At 35.9% G+C, this 24,475-nt stretch overlaps 1 protein-coding gene across 5 annotated transcripts in view; it reads left to right on the top strand.

The window, feature by feature from the left end:
- The window catches only part of KDM6A (lysine demethylase 6A), a 167,951-nt gene that overhangs the window by 65,047 nt on the left and 78,429 nt on the right, over positions 1–24,475 (top strand). For all 5 annotated transcript variants that reach the window (XM_083362452.1, XM_083362453.1, XM_083362450.1 and 2 more), the window contains 4 exons: positions 5,895–5,953; positions 10,005–10,125; positions 17,685–17,739; positions 23,123–23,157. In XM_083362452.1, the coding sequence (XP_083218578.1) occupies positions 5,895–5,953; positions 10,005–10,125; positions 17,685–17,739; positions 23,123–23,157 (270 nt within the window). The remainder of the gene's footprint in view (positions 1–5,894; positions 5,954–10,004; positions 10,126–17,684; positions 17,740–23,122; positions 23,158–24,475) is intronic.

The following is a 24,475-nucleotide window of genomic DNA, read 5'->3' as shown; positions in this document are numbered from 1 at the left end:
CCGACCAGAAATGATGTTATATGTGTATGTTATAAGATATATAAATAGTATAGTATCTTTATAATATATGAAATATGAAAATATTGGGATGGTATAAGTAAATGAAAAATTGGATATTTAAAGATAATCAATTTTCAGAAAATTATGACTGATAAGAATGATCTGAATATTAAGAAGTTAAGTATTTAGATTTTTTTAGATTTTAGATTGTATAAATTGTATAAAGTATAAATAAGTATTCTGAAAATAGGATGTATAGTGATTTAATAAGATGACTTTAACAAATACAATTGAAATATAAGTCAATTAGAAAAGATATTATATATGGATGTCATTGTTACTTGTACAAATACAAAAAAATGTCTATATCCAACTTTGTATGCATTGAAAATATTAAGAATTACTGTATATCTGTCTAATGCTGATAAAGGAGAATATTATTGGAAGAAGGGAAGATCAAGGAAACAAACAATATATTGATTATGGAATTATAGAAATTATTGATTGTTTTTTAAATATATGAACCCAGACAACACGCTGTTTACTAAGCACTAAAGATTGTCATTGTAAAAAAAATCAATAAAATATATTTTTTTTAAAAAAAGAAAAATGGTCAAGACAGAAATGGTAACATTTGAAATTAATTGCTCAAAGGCTTACAGAAATTCTATATAGCACCTGCCACTCTCCCTTAACCCTCAAGTTGGGAATCTAGCTGTGATTTCAAAGTTATTTTTAGAATGTGTATCCCTATAGCTCTATAAAAATAGGAGATGTTTCAAATATCTAGCAGGAAGCATATTCTAAAATACTTCTAGATATTTTTGAAGAACACTGTACATTTGGAAAGCTAAATCACTCTTTTCATTTCTTCAATAATGTTCTTCAGTATCTGAAAAAGATTATTGAAGTATACCGATACTGAACACTACTATTCACGTCATTCTGAATGCATGCAGGTCAAAGATTATATGCAGGGATATTAATGAAATTTGAATCTCTAGTCTCGGAAAGTTTAATATCTGTAAAATCATTAGAACAGCACAAAAAAGATATTTGCTGTTATTTTGTTGAATTTGATACATTGCTGCCCTATCCATTCCTTGTGTTCCCTGTGACAGTTAGTCTTTATGTCATTACATTTGGTCCTCCAGTTTGATTTCAATTGGGACCAGAATTCCGATCATAAGTCGTTATCATCATAAGTTGAGGCACCCACTTGACCAGATGCAAGTTTATGGCAATTTTTGCAATGGTCATTAAGCAAACACTACAGTCGCAAGTGTGAACCTATTTTTCTGAATGGGGATTTTTTTTTTTGCTAGAAACCAACAAAAATGCCAGAAACTGGCAAAAAGCAATGCAAATCACAGTCATGTGACTATGGGATGCTGCAACCAATTGTAAAGACAAGGTGATTGCCGAGCATCCAGCATATTGTCACATGACCTGGTGGGGAGGGTGAAACAAGATTTCCCAAGGGCAAGAAATGCTTCAGAGATTGTAAAGGACCCATTCCAGGGCTTTCATAATTTCAAATGGTCATTAAGTGACCAGTTGTAAATCGAAGATTACCTGTACCTTCTGAGAGAAATATTTGGAGCACGAAGGGTATGTGGGATTGTAGTCTCCAGACTACATTCTTGAGAGCATTAGGCTTAAGACTGTTGTTGTAACCAAGATGGGTTGACGTTGTATAGATGCATATGTTCCAAGATTCAGTAGGTTTTTCCAAACCTTAAGCAGAGTAATATTAGAACTTTGTTCCAGAGAGGCAGTAAGAAGAATTTCTTTCCTGACATCATTGCCTGTTGTCTGTCTTACCATTCATTTAAAAAACATGTCACATTGTTCATACATGGCAACAGCTGATTTCGGATTCTTTTTCCTTAATGATGCTGGACAGTAGTAGCAAATGTTTTTATCTCAGGTCAACTTCTACTTCTGAGGAGTTGCTGTGGGAAAAAATTGGAAAAGAGAGTACAATGTATGCCACTTTGGTGATTATGGAGAAAAGGTGGGATGTAAATCAGATACAGGTAGTTCTTGAATTACAGCCATTCATTTTATGACAGTTTGAAGTTACAACGGCACTGGAAAAAGTGACATGACCATTTTTAACACTTATAACAGTTGTAGCATCCCTGTGGTCACATGATCAAAGTTCAGTCGCTAGGCACAAGGCAAGAAATTTAACAATTGCAGTGATTCATTTAACAACTGGCAAGAAAGGTTATAAACGAATCAAAATCCACTTAACAATTGTCTTGTTTAGCAATGAAAATTTTGGGCTCAGTTATGGTCATAAGGTGAAGACTCTTTGTAAACAAACCCACACTAACTTTCTTTTAAATTGGTAAATTGAGTTATCATCCATAGTTAAAGAGATTGTTTCTTTGCTGATAGAAGAGAACAGGAGAGGAGAACAATCCCATTCTGAAGTGATTTATATTCACAAAGTAAAGGAAAAGTTGTTGCAATAAACTTGAGGGGATGGAGTTTCTCAGGACATGAAGGGTGGGACTCCAAAAGTTTTCTTAGTGAACTTCATGTTAGACTTCACTCATACCAATGCTCAGACTTAATGCTTAGCTGACACAGATCAAGGACATCGCTCTTTGATAAATTAGATAGATACTAAAATGTAATGATTAGGGGGGAAAAAGATCAACTGCCATCTATAAACCTTAAATTGTGTGTGTGTGTGTGTTTTCTCTCTCCCTCCTGTGGAGGTGGGGAGAGGCATTGCTGTTATCTGCTTTGTTCATATAGTTGACCTTTTTGCTCTTAAGCTGTTTATGTCTGACCTCTTAAGCTCTTTGAGTCTGAACTTGGGCCTTCTATCCTTCACATTTCTCATTGGTAATCATTCAACTGGAGCTACATGTTGTGACCACCAAAGTAATGGGTAGTAGGAACTTCTGGATGAAGAAAGGGAAAATCAAACTGGCTTAGACAGCTTGCTGAATATTATTTTTAGGGACCTTGCTGAAAGAATTTCAGAATAGAAGAACGGAACGGAATGGAATAGAATATGCTTTGTTGGCTAAGTGTGATTGGGGACACAAGAAATTTTCTCCAGTGCCATGTATATACAAACAACAAAGTAAGATACCAGTAGGAGAAGGTAATAGGAAATATGAGTAGGATAATAGTAATACAGCCCTACTACACGGGCAAATTTCCTTAGACATAAGACAGTGCTGTGGGAATTAGGTGTTCAGCAGAGTGATGGCAGGGCGGAAAAAAATGTGTCTACTTGTTTTGGCATGCAACGCAATATAGCAGCGTCCTGAGGGGAGGAATTGAAACTATTAAGGAATTTCATTGAAAGGGAAGGAAAAAAGGTTTACTTTCAAGAAGTATGAGCTACAGATATTCTTTATCATGCTTTTGTAAGTGGTGAATAAAGAATTATTTCAGAAATTTCATCTGAGAGATATATCAAGACGATCTTGACTGCTGTTATCATCACTTGATGTTTTCTCTTTTTCACAAAGTTCTAAAAGTGCTTCCATCAGAGGGCACATAGAATCCCAGAGATAACAGAAAACTGTATTCATTCAAGTATGTGTAGCTTCCATTAAGATATCTAGCTGAAACTATAGACATCAGGGAAAGGGCCAGGGGCGATGTTCACACCTTATTCTTAATCTAGACAGAGCCCTCACACATGATATGAATGTGTATTTTGCAGCACTCAGCTTTATGGATTCTAGATTTTGAAAAAGATTCTGTAACTTTTCTTAGTCCTGGTGTAGAATTCTCACCATTGTCTAATAGTGAGAGAATTCACACATCCTGCTTTACCATAATGTATAAATCCAACCATTTGTAAATTATGGCTTATACTATATTGAAACCAATGGGTAAAACACAGTAAAACACAACATAATATATGTCACGGAAGGTTTATTTCTGTTTTGTGCTAGCAGATTCAAACGCATCCTTTACATTTAGAGTCGGATATTGCAAAATCATCTACAGTGCATTTAGACTCCCTTCACTTTTTTCAATTTTGTTATGCTGAAATCTACAATTTCTACAGTTGTTGAAATTCATTTTTTCCCTCTCATTAATCTACACTCAGTATACCATAATGACAAAGTGAAAACAGAATTTTTAGAAATGTCTAAAGGCTGCAGCATAACAAAACTGACAAAAGTGAAGGGGGACTGAATCCTTTCTGAGTGCACTGTATATTAAAGTTGTATGATCTTCCAACTTCCTCATTCCTAAAAACAAGCACATGTAGCTAATGCACACCAAAAGAGGATGGGAGGGAAAAATGTAGTAAACACAGAAAGCACAGAAAACATTTAGCATGACTGAGCAGGTAAGAAATCACAGTTTAACAAAGCCCTGAACTCAGATGGTTAAATACATTTTTTCTGGATTGTGATGCCACAAATAATGTTCCTTAACTCAGTAATAGGCCGATAGCTGGATAATTGTTTCATTTCTATCTAATAAACATTTTTCATGTAACATATCCATGTTCAATACAATTTCTGGCATAGTATTATTTGTTAGAATGCTATTGCTATTTACAATATGGAAATTAAAACACTAGCATGTTTAAAACTTTCTGAAATTCTTAAACCCGTTTGATTGACATTTCTAGTCTAAATCTGCTTGTTCCCTGCTGTCATACCTGAATCGGTGTAAAATTGCATTTGATTTTTTCCCCAAGTTATGTCCCTCATATCATTTTTATGACCTCATCTCATAATTCTCTGAGTCTAGATGTAGGAGGCACAAAATCAGAGCCTTTGAAGGATTTATTTCCTAAGTATAATCCCTAAATTAATTCCATTCTATTTTGTTTTTCTTGGCTTGTTGTCTCATTTTCATCATCAGCCTTGGTGGAGCAGTGGGCTAATGCCTCCCTAAGTAACACCAGCTGCCTGCAATTAGTGCAGGTTCGCATCCCACCAGGCTCAAGGTTGACTCAGCCTTCCATCCTTCCGAGGTAGGTAAAATGAGGACCCAGATTGTTGGGGGCAATTAAGCTGACTTTGTAATAATGCTGCTTGGGGTGTGTGTGAAAGCCCTAATAAGCAGGCATATACTTGGAATGAAGGCTACTGCTAAGCTTGTAAGCCGCCCTGAGTCTTCGGAGAAGGGCGGGATATAAATGGAATTAAAATAAATAAATAAATAAAATTTTCATGGAAATGATGGCCAACGTTGGCTGTTTCCTTGTATTTCAGTGTGTGATTAGGGTCCCAGGCCAAGGATTGACAAAATAACATTGGTAAGCTTGAGGGCTTTTCTTATTGAGTGGTTTCTGAGTTCTTTATGAACATTTCTTATCCAATAGGAAAGGACAAAAAACAGAACAACTTGTTGCAGCTCGTTGGTGCTAAGTTTCTAAGTTTGAGGTATGGCTTTGTTAGAGTTCTTGGGTGCTTTCTCTTGAGAATATTAAGATTAGGATTTATTTGGAACTAAGTTTATAGTCTGAAATATAAAGCTTTTCTACCCCTACTGATTATATTCTGACATCACTAGTCCTCCTTTTTTTCTTCTTTTCTCTTTTTATTTTGGTCTGGTGTTTTTTTAACGTTCTGCTGACTTGAATGGAGATTACTTGGAAACTGGAAAAAAAGAAAAGGCTGATCTGAGGAATAATTTTCTCCTACTTCCCAAAATTTAAAACCTGCATCATTGGAACTATTCTCTTACCTGCCTTTTTATTATAATTAATAGCAATAGTAAAAAAAATTAATATATTTAGTTGTATTATTTTCATGGTATTAAATTTCAGAATTGTCTATTTTAGGTCCCCACCCTGCTGCTACAGTTACATTTACTTAATATACCCTTACATCTTTCTAAAAACTTGAAAACTTTAATCAGTTCTTAAGAAGTGTTTCTTTTCTTTTTTACAGAATGCTGCCTTTTTGTATGGCCTTGGCTTGGTCTACTTCCATTACAACGCATTTCAGTGGTATGTGGCAAAAAATAAATAAATCTGGGAGTGTTTTTATTTTGCTAATTGTCTACAATTTATTGGGCACTGAAAGAAGTGAATGAAAAAGTAGTATAGTTTTTAAAGAAGAGTTTTTAACAACTTTTTAAAACTACAGTGTAGATTGCTTAACAGTAAGAGTTAGCTTGACCTCTCTATATGCCTTGTCCTCTGTAATACTAGTTCCATCATCCTTAGTTGGTATGGCCACTGATTTATTCAGCACAAAAGTATGGAATGTTAGTATTCTCAGCCTTGGCCAAAACAAAATATGAAGGAATGTGAAATATTCAGTGTTCCCTTTCTTCTTCTCAAGTACCTTCCTTACTTATTCATAAATGCTGTGACATCCTAGTCTGGCATAGTTCTCTCCCACCTGTTAAATTCAGCAGCAAAGATTTGTCACATTGTTAATGTTTTGGTCCATATTCAGAATGTGTCCTTATGTGTGGACCTAAAGGTTCCTTTCATAAGAAGAGTTTTTGGGGGGTGATTATGGTTCAGCTTCAGGTTTCTTAAATTGTTTTTGAACCAATATTACTGCAATTTTGAACTTTCTTTTGAGACTCAAAATTCATAATTATTTGTCCTACATTTATGAACAAATGTCATTCTTTCAATTATTTTTTTATAAATTGGCAACAATTTTAAATCTCTGCATCACTGATTTTTAGATTGACTGCCTCGTAAATATTGTTGGGATTTATTTATAGAGAGATTCCCTGAAGAAGGGAAAGCCCTATTATTTTCTGCAGCAGGTCATACTATAGTACATTTCTGTCTGATAATTGAGATTGAATCATACATTTAGAAGAAAATATGAAGCTTATTCATGCAAACAATCATCAATAGATTGTTTAGAGCTTTTGGTAAACAATTTTTTCTTTCCTAATCAAAATGTTGGTGCCTCTAGGAAGTAAATTTATTTAACATTAATGCAGTATAAAAATGATTGTTGAACTAAGACTATATGTTAAAACATTAATTTTCTTATTTTTGGCAATAAAATTATTTTAGAACTTGCCTTAACATTCTGCATAGTATTTCCTCTGTTCCTGAATAGTTTGGTCTCTGTCATTCACCATTATAACATACATATCTGAACACCTTGAATTTGGAATTTATAGATTTTAGGCAGTGGCTCCTGTTAAGCATCTTTGATTTGTTTTTGATCACAAAAACATTAGCAATTTTGTCCTTAGGTTAAAATTATTTTGCTTTATTGGATTATTTTTCATTTTTTGCTTTTCTACAAGATTTGCCCTCCCATTGCAGGCATCCAACTTTGACCTTATGGGCTAAGTTCAGGTATTCAGGGATTAATTTTTGGCTTGGTGAAGTTTGTTCAGTATTTGTAAGCCATACTTTGTGATCAGCCACCAATAGCAACGGATTCCAAAGCTATTATAGCCCATTTCACTTCATCCAAACTATCTGTTCTAATCTAAAAATTGTTTGGTGATTTTCTCTTTCCTTGAGAGATTGAGTAATTTTACCTTCCACAGTGGATCTTCAGCTCATTCTTATGCTTTTATTGGTATTGAGGAAATTTCCATTAACAGATGCAAAATTATTCTTAAAAAATTGTCCTCCCTGATTCTAGTCAAGATAAAAAGGAGGTATTCATTGCCTCTAGCAAGTTCCTCTCGTATCTGCCCTTTCTAACTCCCTTGTTTTGTCTTTGTTAATATCAGAATCCTTTGAGCCTATAGCTACTGTTCCAATTGATTTCCTCTGTTGGAAGATAGCTTTTTGGGTAGTTGTCACATTTTTAAATCAAACTGAACAATTTTGTCTTACAAAGAAATCCTCCCTCATTTTTCATTGGTTTGTTTCATTTCTCACAATGTCAGTCTCAGCTTAATACTAGAACCAAGACATTTATGAAACTTACCATTTTCCCCAGTGCATCAGCACCATAGGGAACAGTTTTGAGTGCCCATTATGATCTCACTATTTATATGAACCATACAGCACCATTTTGCCATGATATTTATTCTTGGGCTTTCAAGACTCATCTAAAAACCAATCTTTCACACACTGTATTTTCCAAATGGATAGCAATACCCAATGGTACTTTGCTATGAAATAGCCAAATAGCTGTGCTCGTTTCACTCCACAAGCAATGTCAGCACTGGCATTTATTCTGTGGGACATTTTTATTTATTTGATAAAATTTGTGTGCTACCTAATTATTATGTGTCCCTGGCTTAGAACAAAATAAAATACAATAAAAATATTCACAATAAGAAAAACTAATAATTTTAATTTTAATTGTTTTTATATCATGGATACTTTACAGTAAGTATCCATGATATAAAAACAATTAAAATTAAAAACAATAAACATGGTTTTTTGCATTGCTCCCATAACCGCAGAGCCTATAACAATTAAAATAGCCCCTGAAACACAAAAAACCCCCGAACCCAAACTAAAATATAGTGAAGAACAAATTATATGGTGAAGAGCCACATCCCAAAATCATTTGAACCAATTTATTTCATCTGCATATGTATGTCATTACTTAAATGACATAAACCTTTGTGAAGTATGTAGAATTAATATAAAAGTAATGTAAATTTAATTGCCCCATCCAAACAATTTAGAGTACAACAGAATTTATTTGTTATTGTTGAGGGACGTCAAGAAAGAAATTGAATCTTCTTGCATCAAGTCTACTAAATGTGGTTATTGAATTGAGATTTTACTTGTACCGTCAGTTATAATACAGTAGAGAAAATTATATGATCTTGCTTTTTTAAAGAACTAATTGCGTTCCAACTTAATTTCCAGAAATTATTCAATTACAGTTTGCTTTATTTTCAGTTTGCCAGGATGATAAATGATCAGGACATCTAACAGGTGAAATCTAAATAGCACCTGGAGATTGGTGGAACAGGCTTATGCTGAATTGTGATAGGAAGACACTGGCTACAATAAATTATGTAGCTAGTGATGAAAGATAGTAGAAATTGCAGGTTTGTTTAGTTATCAGTCTTCTAGGAATATCCCACAAATATAAAATAAATAATTTTAAAATGATTAAACTTTCTTAAGGAAGGCTTTGGTCACTGAATCTTAAAGAGTTCTTGTTCACTGTTGATGCATGAATATGAAGCAGAAAACGATTTTTAACAGGACATTGACTACTGCTAAGCTTGTAAGCCGCCCTGAGTCTTCGGAGAAGGGCGGGATATAAATGGAATAAAATAAAAATAAAAATAAATGTCTTGTGAATCAAAAGTTTACAGATTATGCTTCTGATGCTATAAAGGTTTTAATATTTTTTTAGTTTTTTGCAAATAAATATGCTTTAATTTGCTATAGTTACCTGTTTGCACACTTTTGTGAAATGTAGATGTAATAAAGTATTAATGCTTACCTGCTTTTGATGGTGATTAGTGTATTTAATAGATATTTATTCTGTTATAAATATTAGTATCATTTGGTTTCAGAATTAAGCAAATTTTAAACTCTTATTTAAAACTATTTAGTTGTTCTCCTTAAAGCAGTGGTTCCTGACCTTTCTGGCTCTGAGGACTGGCAGGGCGGCGGCAGCATGGGGGGGAGGAGAGGCATGGTTTTGTGTGCACATGCCCCGCTTATGCAGACTGAGCTTTGCGCTCTGCCTGCCATTTTCATGGCCCAGTTCCCAATGAGCCATGGCCCTATACCGGGCCGTAACCTGGGAGTTGGGGAACCTACCTTAAAATATCTAAAAGGAATTTATTTATTTACTTGTGATCAATACTAGTCCCTGCAATTTTCCCAGCAAGGTTTTCCAGAAGTGGTTTTCCATTGCCTTGTTCTGGGGCTGAGAGAAAATGGCTGCCTCAAGGTCACCCAGCTGGTTTCATGCTTGAGGCAGAACTAGAACTCCTGGTCTCCTAGATTCTACTCTGATATTTTAATCACTACACCAAACTGACTCTTTTTCATTTAATATGTCCATTTTTCCTGGATAATTTTCTTTTAAGATTTTTTTCTGTTCTTCACAGAACATTTCAGTATCCCATTTTTGTTTTCCTAGGGCAATTAAAGCATTTCGGGAAGTGCTTTATGTTGATCCCAGTTTTTGCCGCGCCAAGGAAATTCATTTACGACTTGGGCTTATGTTCAAAGTGAAGACAGATTTTGAGTCTAGTTTTAAGGTAAGAGTTTACATATTTAATAGCAATGGATTTATTTGTTATTACACTTGCTTGTCATAATTCAAATATGGATTTCTTTTCTTCAAATGAATGATTGAATGAATTTATAATCTGCCTATCTCATATACTTAACTTTTGGCCCTTATATTACAGATGAGATTGGAATTTATTTATGAACTTATTGGATGTTGCAGCTTCACGTACACTCTGAATTGAAAAAAATAATTGAATCCTTCATTTTTTTCTATTCACTATCCAGAGACGATTCAGGTGTATGTATGAAGTTTAGTCCTCATCATATGTATAATAAGAAATAGATAATTATTGAGTAGAGGATATCTTGTAAAATATTTTTATGAGCTAAAAACCTACCTTGATTAATTTTTGAACACTCAATTACTGAAAATTAGCAGTTCTTTTAAACGAATATTGAATATGCAGTTAATGAAATATTTTAAAAGTAAACAGAATTCTTTGCTGCTTATTAAAACACAGCCTTGGGTTCTGACTGAACTTAACCTATCTGTGATACCTTTGCAGTGTAATATAGGGAAATAGTTCTTTGTAGTCCTTGACTTGCAACCATTTACAACAGTGCTGAAAAAAAGTGAATTATTACCGTTTCTTGCATTTATGATCATTGCAACATCACAAGAGTCACATGATCAAAATTTCAGCATTTGGCAACCAGCATGTATTTATGACAGTTGTAGAATCCCGGGGTTACTTGATCACCATTTGCAACCCTCAATGAAAGAAAGCCATATTTACTTAATGACTACAACAAGACAGTAAACACAACCACATTGCTTAGAGACAGAAGTTTCAATTTCAGTTAGGGCATTAGCCAAGGATTCCCTGTAATAATTTTGCCGCTGTGCATACCTGAATCATAAATATGCATAAAAACTTTCTCTCCTCCCTCTCTCAATTCCCTTATTATTGAAAAATAGTTCAAAATAATATTGAGAAGGTTTGATTATTGCTTGCTGGCATAAAGCTCTTTGGACTTGGTAGAAAATATTCTTGTGGATTTAAAGATTATTCACAAAGTGCTACACCAGGGTGAGAATGTAGTTATCCAGTTGCATAATTAATTACTGTTAGCATGCAAACTGAATGATTTATGATATAGTCAATACTCCTATTGACAGCAATATAAAAATCAGAAGCCTTTGTGCTTTGTAGTGCAGAGTAGCAACAAGAGATTTGACACACCTTTAATCAGATTTTAAAAAGAAGGGACATTGTTAATATTGTATCATTGTTTATTGTTGGACAACAAAATTAAAAAACACTTTTGAGTGGCGACTGATAAATAGAATTATAAACACAAGCAGATGAATAAAAAGTTGAAGAAAAGTGCAGAGTCAAAATTAGAGGAGTCTAGAAACTTTTTTCACTCATAACCTCATTCCAATAACTTTTACTGGAATTTTCCAAAGAACCTTTAACAATCTGGATTGAAATAAACTGATGTCTTAATATTTTAATACAACATTACTCTGTTACTCTATTATTGCCATGTAGGAAAAGAATTGGGCTAAGCATGTGATCTTAGACCAGATATGTCAAACTTGCGACGTCATGTGATGTCGCACAACGTATCGGGATGGTTTTGACATTGCTGGCAATGGGGTGGGTGCAGCGTCCGGTCCGCGTCCGGTCCGCAGGCCGGCAGTTTGACACCTCTGCCTTAGACCAAACCTTCTGTATTCATTTTATGCAGATGAAGTGCGTTGTCTTTGTCCTGCATATACTGTTGATTCCTGTTTTGATTATGTAGCCTATATTGGAAAAAATACATCGTAACCTCCTTTCTTTAAAAGAATAGATTCTGATTTTGAAGAATTCTAGAGAATAAATGAGTTGATTTAGCAGTGCATATGGCAGCTTCATTTTTAACCTTGCTTGTCAGATATATTTCTGCCTGTTTGACAGCACTTTGATTATGAAAGCCTTTCTGTGTTCTAATTATATGAACAAAAGACAACTCCCAGGATCAGGCTTCGTTTATAGATTATAAGTTATCCTTTTCAAAGATTTGAACTTAGTTATGATTTTCTACCTATGGTAAACACATGTAAAAATTATTAAGTGTTTAATCTTGACTTTTTGAATGACCTGTTAAAATAAACTTTCACTTCCAGCACATCACAGCATTCAATATTTTTTTTTTTTTATTGAAAAGTTTTAAGATACAGTTTTCCTTTAAAAAAACCCCCTTCCCCCTCCCTCCTCCCCCCCTACCTCCCCCCCTCCCCCCCTCCCCCCCCGACTTCCCAGAGCTGAATACAAGGTATATATATAAAAAAACAATCATAAACAACTATATACTATCAACTATAAATTCTAAAATCCATCACTCTCTAGCTTATATAGGATAAAACAAACCTTAGCAATATTAAATATATATAAAAAACTAAAATAGAAAAAGAAGAAAAACGAAAGAAGACTTATTCGAATGCTACATAAAACTTCTTAACCCTATACTTGTTCTGGATAAACTCAACCCATTTTCTCCATTCCATAATATAACGTTCTTGCGAATGATCTTTCAAATAGGCCGAAATCTTCACCATCTCTGCCAGGTCGGAAACCTTTAAAGTCCACTCTTCTATGGTCGGCAGTTCCTCTTTCTTCCAATATTGACCTATCAAAAGTCTTGCTGCCGTAATTAAGTTCAACATCAACTTGGAGTCCACAACTGTAGCGTCAACAATTATTCCCAACAAAAAAAATTGCGGACAAAACTTTATCCTCCGTTTAAAAATCTTCTGCATATTCCACCAGACTTTTATCCAAAAAGCCTTAACCTTCTTACATGTCCACCATATGTGAAAATATGTTGCATCTTCATCACCGCACCTCCAACATTTAGGCTGGTAATTCGGATACATACTTGCAAGCTTTTTAGGATCTAAATGCCATCTATAAAACATTTTGTAAAAGTTCTCTCTTAGATTTTGAGCTTGAGTAAACTTTACGTTCCTCACCCAAATCTTTTCCCACGTGTCCATTGTAATAACTTCCTGAATGTTTTGGGCCCATTTTATCATACAATCCTTAACAAGCTCTGTTTCTGAGTCAATCTCTATCAATGCAAGATATATCCGTTTAATATGTGCTGGTCCCTGATTTCTAATTTGTTTTATCAAGTTTTCATCAGTCATTGCAAATCCATTTTTCTGGTCTTCTTTCCACCTGGCCCGTAACTGAGTATATTGAAACCAAGTTTGAACAACCTTCTCTTCTCGCAAGAGGCTATATGATTTCAAACACCAAACATTTCTTTCCAAGCTTAGGATTTCCTTGTACGTAGTCACATCATGTTTGAAACCAGCATGTATATTTTCTATTGCGTGTTTTGGAATTGCCCACAATGGTATCTTGCAACTTAACTTATGTCTATACTTCTTCCAAACTCTCAGCAATGCCTGTCTTAAAATATGCATCCTAAACACAGTATCTACCTTCTTATCATACAACAAATATGCATGCCAGCCAAACAACAAATCATGGCCCTCAAGATTTAATAACCTCCGTTGCGTCAAATTAATCCAGTCACTTATTCCTACTAATGCAGCAGCTTCATAATATAATTTAAAATTAGGCAATTTAAGGCCACCTCTCTCACGAGTATCCTGCATAATCTTAAGTTTAACTCGTGGCTTTTTCCCTGCCCATACAAATTTATTGATACCACGCTGCCATTCCTCCAAATTAGAATCTTTCTTAAGAATCGGTATCATTTGAAATAAAAATAAAAATTTGGGCAGGACATTCATTTTCACTGCTGCAATCCGTCCCAACAAAGACAATTGCAATTTTTCCCAACTCTCCAATTCTTTTTGAGTTTTCCCCCATAATTTTTCATAGCTGAACTTCTGTTCCATCCTCTCTTCCATTCTCTCCTCCAGTTTCTCCAATTTCTCCTCCATCTGTGCAAATTTATCAGCAATTGATTGATTAATTGATTCCAAAAGTACCTGGGCATGTTTATCCAAAGCATCTCGCAAATCCTTCGATGTCAGCACTTCAGGAGGGTGCAACGCCTGTAGTGATGATTGTTGCACCGGCGAGGATCCACCACTCCGAAGAGTTTTAGGGGGAGGTTTAGCCGCCATCTTTTACTCCTCAATTATGACGCACTTTCACTTAAAGTTTAAAAAGTCCAACAAGCTCGAGAGTATAGTAAAATAATCCTCTTCACCTTTTCCTCTTGTACCACTCTGCCTGCTCCTTTAAACCATAGTCCTTTCTTCAGGCAGGGATGGTTCGCAGACGCCTGGCTCTGCTCCAAGAAGTTCGGAGCAGAGACGCTGGCCAGCTGGGAGCAACCCAGGCTTCGGGGGAGTTCAATCCTTCAGCCGCCCAAGCACCAAGCTCAGGCAGCCCCGGAGAACTCGACCCCTACCTGGGGCCTCACCCCCTCCTCTTCTCCCGAGGAGGGGGCTTCAAATTCGCCTGAACAGCTGATCGGCGCTGTTTCGGGCGAAAAAACACACAGCTGAGCCGCGGGCAGCCCGGGAAGGCTGTCTTCGGTGCCGCGCCGCCACCAGAAGTCCCCAGCATTCAATATTTTAAACAACCTGATATTTTTCTTTGATTTTTTAAAAAAAATCTAGTTCTAGTCTTAAGTGTTATTTTGACTTGGTGTTGTGAGGCATGATGACATAACATTGTAGAAATACCAACAAAACTTAAGAAAAAGACAGTTCTAGTTTTCAAATATGTAGTGATGAAGAAAACTGTTGTTTGCATATAAGTAAGTTAATAATTGATACCGTGTTTCCCCAAAAGTTAAACCCAGCACGATAGTAAGCCCTAGCTTGATTTTTGAGGCCTAATATAAGCCCTACTCCAAAACTAAGCCCTAGTTTTGGGGCAAGGAACACCCCTAAAAATCAAGCTAGGGTGGGTGAAGCTGCCCCACGTGCCCTGCACCTGCTTACCTTACCAGTAGGACCATCACAGCCAGACCTTCCACACCCCAACACCTGTTGCACATCTGCAGCCACTTGCCGCTACTCATGGCCGGCCACCATGTAGCACATTGCGCTGTTGCTGCTCCTCCTGGCAGGATGCCGCATGGCACTTTGGGCCGCTTCTTCTGCTTGTGCAGTGCTTCGAGTCTCTTCTGTTGCGTGCTTTGGGCCGCTTCTGTTGCTCGCGGCAGGAGGCCACACTGCGCTTCAGGCCATTTCCGTTGCGGAAACGGCCCAAAGAGCCACACAGCGTCCTGCCACGAGCAGCAGAAATGGGGAGAAGCGGCAACAGCGCAATCTGCCACATGGCATCCGGCCGCAAATGGCGGCAAGCGGCCACAGAAGAAGTCAAGCAACGGCGTGACAGATGCCAAGGTGTGGGAGGCCTGGCTGTGGTGGTCCTAAGGTAAGAAATTCTCTGAAATTAAGACCTAGTGCCTCTTTTGGAGGCAAAAAAATATAAGACCAGGTCTTAATTTGGGGGAAACACGGTAGTTACCAAATACTATACTTTTAGTTATTTGCAAAGATTACATTGGTCATTTTATTGTGAACTTTATCTGATTAATTACTTTTAGACAATCCTCTTCAGATTTGGATTTCTTTAGATGGATTTTTACCTTGAAATATTTGGTTCTCTGGCTTCTCCTGCATATTAACTTTCATACAGTAATACCTGGCTTCAGTACTTCCATAGTTGTATGAGATGCAGATATTTACTAGCATTGGTTTGGCTCAGAGCTGGAAGTTTAATGTGATGAGTTGATAGTTATTGTGGTGAAGATAATAAATAGTTTATTTGGGGGTAAACCCAAAGATGCTTTTTCAATAGGTAACTGGACTTTCTTTGTTTTTCCTTGAAGATGTTTTGCTTCTCATCTAAGTTCTTCAGTTCTGACTGAATGGTAGAGAATGGAAGGGTTTATATTCCGTGCAGTCATCTGGTTGTTAGCCCTCTCTCTGAGAGTTGTTGAGGCCACTTGGAGGTTTCTCGGTGCTCTCATGGCCACGTGAAAAATGCAAATGGGTATGGACCCTTCATGGAAACACTGAAAGTTCCACACCCTTTTGCACAATGTAGGTAATCATGAGGATACAGATAAAAACCTCCAAGTAGCCTCAACATTCAGAGAGAATGCTAACGACCAGATGCCTGCAAGGAATATAAATCCTTCTATTCTCTACCGGTCAGTCAGAACTGAAGAAACTTCTTGGACGAGAAGCAAAAAAATCTTCAGGGAAAAACAAAAAGTCCAGTGGCCTTTGAAAAAAGTACCTTAGGGACAACCATGATCTGGATGACTGAGAATCTCCATAGACATTTGGAGATAAAGGAGGTTTGTTCTACATATTTTTGATTTTTAAAAAAATAATACTTCTCAGAATGAACTTTGGTAGACATACTGGATTGTTCAAAATTCATAGATTTGTTCATGGATGCACAGTAATAATTAGAAGTGACTATATAATATATTAAGGGACGTGGTGGCTCAGTGGGTTAGGATGCTGAGCTTGTCGATCAGAAGGTCGGCAGTTTGGCGGGTCGAATCCCGAGTGCCGCGTAACACAGTGAGCGCCTGTTACTTGTCCCAGCTTCTGCCAACCTAGCAGTTCGAAAGCACGTAAAAATGCAAGTAGAAAAATAGGGACCACTCCGGTGGGAAGGTAACAGCGTTCCGTGTGCCTTTGGCGTCTAGTCATGCCGGCCACATGACCACGGAGACGTCCTCGGACAAGCGCTGGCTCTTCGGCTTTGAAACGGAGATGAGCACCGGCCTCTAGAGTTGGAAACAACTAGCATGCATGTGCGGGGGAACTTTTACCTTTTTATATAATATATTGCTACATTATTTTTAGTTATATATCTATATCTTCTGATGTTGGCATGTGTTGGAAAAAATACTCTGTTGTGCAAATGAACATAAATCTTAATATGAAAAACCCCTTGGTGATATTTTCTTTGCAGGAGGGTTTCATAAATATATTTATACTTCAATAGATTTAAGAGGAACACTTCAGAGTACATTGCATTCTGGTTCTTGAATTTTTTTAAAAGGGCAAACAACTTACGGATAAGCAATATTTTTGTAAGATTTGTTTGTTTGTGTGAGTTTATGTGTATACACACAGTTTGTTTTTATATATACGTTCATTTAAATTGCTGTAACTACAGCAGATTTTATGATCCAGTGTATTATTTCCAATACCTAGTTTGAGTTTTTATTTGATTATATTGATCATTAGTGATCTTCGATTTAAAATTCTTATGTGATTATGCTTTATGTGTTTGATGGGAGTGAAGATTTACAAAATTATGTATCATTTTTCTGTTAACAGTATCATTATCAGTTGCTTGACCACAAATTAGAATTTTTTGCAACATTGTTTATATTTTTAGAAATTTAATTGGCTTTCCATTCACAATTCTGTTATTTAACTGTATGTTAATGATCGTGTTATCAAATGTTTTTCATTCATTGAGTTATTACAATGAAAATATGTTTCAAGTATTTTTAAAAAATTATTAGTTTTCATCAGGAGAAATAATAATTATTTTGTATCATTTTGCAGCATTTTCAGTTAGCTTTGATTGACTGCAATCCTTGCACTTTGTCCAATGCTGAAAGTAAGTATTTTAAGCATTTATTACGGTTGTATTTAATGTAATCATTTTATGTCCTGTATCATATCCTTATAATGAATTTCTATGGTTAGTATGATGATTTACATTTCGTATAGTACCTTGTAACTGGCATTAAAGTGTGTGTGTGTGTGTGTGTGTGTGTGTATCAGCCCAAACTCAGCCCTGTATCAGCCCAAACTCAGGCCGTCCATAGGTGGTAGTCGCAACTGCGACAATCATTATTTTGGTTTGTCGATCCACAAACAATAACCCCATCAACCAATCAACATGTAACAACACAGCCAACCAATCCGCTTACAGCAACAAAGCCAGCACCCCCCACCAATATTTATAGAGAGACGGCAGCTCCGATCACGCTTTGCTCGCACAAGCACAAAGCCGAAGACACCAGCCTGAAGATGACGAGTGGGACCTCGTCGAAATGTCGCCAAGACACTATCAATCTTACACGGGAAAAGACCCGAATACGCCAAGACCTACATACCTGTAACCGTATTTTACATTTACAGAGAAGTCTTGTAATTAGCTTTTTTGTAAATGTTGGACCAATACATTACAAATAATTCTTCTGAACAATTTCTCATGAATGGTCATTGTTTAATTTTGCCTAGGTAATTTTTTCCTTATAATGAGAAATAAACACAGACATTGGTATAACAACAACAATAATGAAAAAGCATTCTTTATTAAACCAGTGTCATCATTTATTTATAAGTAAATGGGATATGGCTGCATATAGCTGAAAGGACCCCTACCTTGAGTGTTTTTCATATACTACCTGATTTAGAATAGTGCCAGCCATTTAGCAATGGTGAATCTCACTTTCAATTAAACATAGAAAAGACAGTAGTTTGTTAAGAGCTTGTAAAAGGGAACAAAGGGAGCATGTCCCCTGGTCTACATTTCCAAAGTATTCATTACTGTTTGTAATGATTGCCTGATACAATACTTTTGTCAAGTAAACATTCTACCACAGCTACCACTTAGGAAAAAAATGCCTGTCTGAGCTCCAGGTTACACGAGACCTTCAGCCTGGAAGTAACTTCAGAAGATGCTCTTGCATAGCCTCACAGCCTCTGAAAACAGCAAGAAAACATGCTTCATTCTTGCACATCTGTTGAGGCTGTAGATTTCCAGAGGGTCTGGAGGTTGCATGAAAGCACACCGCATTCTCGTGTGACTTCTGCAATCTCAAAAAAAACGAGCAAGAATGGAGGGGGATGTTGGCATGTCATCTGTGACACACAGGACACAGGTTCGCCATTACTTGATTAGACTGAGAAAAGTCTAAATTTACTAGGATAGCTTCGCTGTTTAAAGGGACTGTAAAGTTATAAAGTTTTATTTAAGCGTCAATTCAGAAAGCTCAGACTGCCCAAGGTGCTGCTGATACAGTTCTACAGAGGAATTATTAAATCTGTCATCTGTGCTTCTGTAACTCTCTGCTTTGGTACAAGAATCAAAACAGGACAGAGACAGACTTCAACTGATAGTTAGGAGCACAGAAAAAGACAATTGCAACCAGCCTGCCTTCACCTGAGGACCTGTATACTGCACAAATCAGAGGATTGAGAAAATATCTACAAATCCCTCACATCCTGGACATAAACTGTTTTAACTCAGGATGCCGCTATAGGGGATTGCATACCCATGTAGTGTGGCTGTATAACTGTTATCTTCTCACTTTTCCTATTAGCTTCTCTTATTGGTATCTTAATCTTATGATTATATTACTTTGTTGTTTGTATGTGCACTGAGAGCTTATGTACCAGAGACAAATTCCTTGTGTGTCCAATCACACTTGGCCAATGAAGAATATTCTATTCTAGAATATTCTATTATATTCTAACAGCTTTACTTCATTTGCCCAATTCCAAACTTAACTTGAATTTCCTATTTATTCTCTGTATCCGGCATAAGTTATCTATTAAATTTTCTTTCTGTAGCACTGACCCCATACTGTTCTTGGTTTTTGATTGTGTATCCTGAGTTGCTTTCAACCTTCATGCTTCCTTAAATAGATCCACTCACCCTTCTTAAACTTTTCCCAGAACTTGTATAATGCAATACATCATTTTCTCCAGTCTTTCTTGTCTTCAAAACTCATCCGTTCTTTGACTGCTTTGGCTTAATTTTTTAATACTGGTGGCCTTACTCTTCTGGAAGCTAAAGCACAAGAGGCACTGTTTTTTCCTGGTCATGTTGGTGCTTTGGAATATTTTCCTAAGTTAATATTAGACTCCCTGATGAATTTTAGGAGGATATTAGAAGCTTCACTCTTTTAAAGACCATTCCAATTGAATTCATGAATCACTTACGGTATTTTTCCCCGTCTTTTTGTTACTGGTACTGATTTATTGGGTTATTTATTATACAATCTTTATTATTATTTAAAAAATCCCTTAATTGCACTGTGGCTGTTTTAATTAATTTTTCATGCAGAAAAGTCTTTTGATTGACGTGGAGTATAATGCGATATATAAATACATATAAAAAAATTCTTAGAACCCATCCTGTAATTAATATTTTGAATAAAATTGCATTTCTTCATATTCATCCCTTTTTACTATTATATTTACCATTAGTTGCACATTTTTAAAGCCTAACAGTACCACCAGGACAAAAAGAGCATTTGTCTATAATGGGTTCCTGTTTTCCCTTCCTTCTCTCTTCTCATTGGTTATTTTTTTGAACTTTCAAAACTTACATTATGCTTTCAAGGTAGCTGGATAGGAAAATTTATTTATTCATTAAAAGTACCATATATTTATTTACTGATTCTTTATATATATATTCAAAGTATGGCACTGAATGAGACTGGTCCTTGAAGTTCCAACTGTTCCAATGCCCCTGTGATCATGTGAACAAAAGCCATGCCAACTGAGGCCCATCTGCATTTATGACCATCTTTTGGCTACCCACTTATCCACCACCCCTGCTGTCCATCTAGTCTGCTGTGATGCGCAGACCATCTTCCATACCAGTCTTCTGTATTGGCCAGAGTCTTCTTTCACACTGCCTTTTGTGAAAGTGCAGCCAGGGCTTCTCTCATGCCCCACCAGGGCCTATCCTGAAATAAGGTGCTTTTGTGAAAGAAGGATCTTCTGTTGTGCTGGCATAGCCGGGGCCTTCTTTCATATGGCAAGGTTCATTTACAAACAGAAGCCCTGGGTGGGGTGAGAACAGAGTCGTTGGATGGGCCGTCAGTGGAGGCCCTGGGCAGGGTCCAAGATAATCCCAGTGCGAAAGAAGGCAGCACACAAAAAAAGGCCCCAGCCAGTATAGCAGTGGAGGTTGTGATGGAAGCAGGCTGGCCAGTCAGTGAGAGTAATGGGTAGGTGGGCAGCCAAAAGGGCAGAGATGGGGAGATGGGCGTGTAAGAGGAGTTCAAGAGGAGGTGGTCTCTTTTCTTAGAGAGGTCGAAATTGGAAAAGGCCAAGCCAGGAATGCTGTGGATTGAGGTGGATGTTTACCTGAACACCGATGGGATTCGATTAACAAGAGGGACTGCTGGAATTGCTGTCTGTAAACAATTACATTACCTTACATCACACCTTATGAGCACATCAGTTGTGGAAATTGTGGTCCCAATTATCATCGTTAACCAAGGACTACCTGTGCTGGGCTCAGTTAACTATATTCTCTGCCCACCAAAAAAGATTCCTTTTCTCTTTTTTACCCTCCTCCCGCCTTTTATGGGCCAAAGTTGCATCTTATAAGAAAACCACTACTGTATGTTCCTTAAACTGCTTAAAAACACAGGTGTGGGATAATGTTTTCTTCTGAAGCAGTTTGAATTTTTAAAATTCTCTGAATAATTCCACTGAAGATGTTACATAGCCTGGTAACGAAACGTTTGGAAACCAACCCACAAGCTTGGAGAACAAACCTTCACCCTCAATTTTTAAAATATTGGAAAGGAAATAATGTTTTGAGATATGGTGGCTTGTTCTGGTTTCATCACATTGGCATATTCTGTAGTCTTTTTTTTAAATTTTAAGTGCCACAAAATTCTTGTTTAAGATAAAAACTGTAGTACTGCCAGCAATGTAGCAGGATTAAATTATGAGAAAAACAAATTTCCTTCATTAAAAATCTTGAAAAGGTGAATTTTCTTCAGGAAAAAAAACCATTGTGATTTATAAATATGAATGATACCTGAAATACAGAATATAATGTATATTTATGTTCTAAGAGATGGGGTCATATATTGATAATTGCACTTACAGCCATTTTTAAAATCCTTTTGCATTTAAATAACTTTACTATTATTTGGGAAAAGAACTAGCGTAATGCTCGGTAATACCAGGATTTGTTTCTTCATACTCACCCTAATGATTTTTTTCAACTATTATAGTTGCCTGTGATATGAATTAAATTAATATTTGGCCCTTACATGGTTAGGCTAAATTGTAACACAATTAAAAATGTATGCCAGAAAGCCAAAATCACTTTACCTTGCTAAGCATCTTATTCAATGCTTCAGATATAGCCTCTTCTTTTACAATAAGAAGATGTACAAAAGATGAAGCTTGTGTCAAAATAAGTTTCTATCATGAAGGAGTTGTTATTTGAATTAAGAGTCAGTTGGGAAATGATAACCCAGGATTCTAAAACACTTGATGTCTTCCCAAATGTATGTTTAATTTCTTGCTACATCTAGCTTTTTATGGTTTATTATAAATTGCTTTGAACATTCATTGAATGATCAGACACTTCAAAAATACTTTGTTCCTGAAACCAGTAAATAACATTGTATAAAATTGGTATTTTGGAGAATTGAACAAAGGATGTTTTCTTTGTAGCCCAAAAAGCTATTCAGGACCCAGATTGTTGGGGGCAATTAAGCTGACTTTGTAATAATGCCGCTTGGGGGGGGGGCGAAAGCCCTAATAAGCAGGCATATACATTGAATGAAGGCTACTGCTAAGCTTGTAAGCCGCCCTGAGTCTTCGGAGAAGGGCGGGATATAAATGGAATTAAAATAAATAAATAAAATAAATAAATATATTTAAGTTGAATTGAAACAGAACCCATTTGCTGGCTATTTCCTTTGCCCTAATAAAAAAAATATTCTGAAAATCTTGTCAAGAAAATTTGAGAGACTAGTCTGGGAACCCAAAGGCACAGTATGTAAGTAAATAAATAATTCCCTAGACCTGCATATTTTCTTTATATGCATGCACAACTCAAATTTGTTGTAGCTGTTGTGGGTAAAATTCTTTTGATACATCTTTTTCTGGAAGGATGGAACTATATTCTCTGCTTCTGTACATGTCCTTTTCTTCCCTGAATACACAGCAATATATGCAATACTTACGTTGAATCTGCTATTCCTAATATTTTCATTTCTGTACTTTTACAGTTCGATTTCATGTTGCCCATTTATATGAAACCCAGGTAAGTATGTAATACCTTTTGGATATTAAATATAACAATTTGGAATATGTCAATGGAACTATATTTTCTAATCAAGCTCTTCCACATTAATTCAAAAAATTACATACAGTAGTTATAAGAGGCAAACCAGTAAAAAGACATACATTTTTTTCTTTTTACAAATAGTTATAACTTCATTTGTATTTTTATTTGTAACAGATCAAACTTATTTTTTTACATTTTTGTAAACCAGAAACAAATATATTAAAATTAGGCTATTCTTAAGAACTTAAGAAAACTTTTTTGGACTTTTAAAAGAATTTCTAGTTCTTTATGGTCCTTAATTTTGCTATGTGATCATTGTTATTTGTTACTGGCTTATTGGATGTAGCATTGTTGATACTACTTTACATTTCCAAAGAAATTTATTTATTGAACAGTCAAAATGTACAAATGTAAAGTATGTAATGTAGGAAGATAGGAAATCCTTAAATTAGAATGTATTCAAATGACATGTACAAAATGTGCATTTTCAGAGGATATTCAAATCACTTATATCTTTATTGATCTGATCAATGATACTAATGTAGTAAATATTTTTGAACTCTTAATTAAACAGCCTGGATAATGATTTATTACAATGTTTGAATATATTATGTTTAAAAAAACTCAATAATATTGAGTTCCATTTCTGTTTTCTGATAAATCCATATAGTGTTGGAATTGAAAGCATACCCTTTATATAATTTGGTATATGAAATAATAACACATACGCACACATCCTACATTAAGATTACAGTTGAGATTACAGTTAAACATAATGATAATTATTCTCTCAAATATTTGTCCATTTGTTCACATCTTATTGATTAGCTATATTATATTTTCATACATAGCTATTTTCTACCCACTTGGTATATTTGGGCAGATTTTGTCAGAGTGGGTGTGGTCCAATCCCCCAATTAAGTTTTGCCATCTTGAGGGACTTTAGAAGCAGGCATTTTCTATTTCCATCCCTGGAACTACATCCCCCCCCCTGCCCGGCCCCGGAAATATGTAAGGTGTCTACTCTCCTGAGGTTCTGGAAGGCCCTTAAGAACTAATCTGTTCTCAGGCCTGAAGCTAATGTGTTTGTGGAGCCCCTATGTGTTCTTTTTATTATGATTGGGTTTTTTAAAGTTTGGGGTATTAGATTTTGTTATTCTTTAAACCGATTTAACTGTATATTTCAATACTATAAGCCACTTAGATCTTTTGGAGTGGATAGCCATAATAAATCTAAGTAAATAATACAAGATGATATTTCACAGATCCAGGTAGCTGCAATAATTGACCAGCT

The sequence above is a fragment of the Vipera ursinii genome (assembly GCF_947247035.1).
Source record: "Vipera ursinii genome assembly, chromosome: 4".
In the NCBI taxonomy this organism is placed as follows: Eukaryota; Metazoa; Chordata; class Lepidosauria; order Squamata; family Viperidae; genus Vipera; species Vipera ursinii.
Note: the sequence above shows the minus strand (reverse complement) of the source record. Positions and strands in the feature narration are given on the sequence as shown.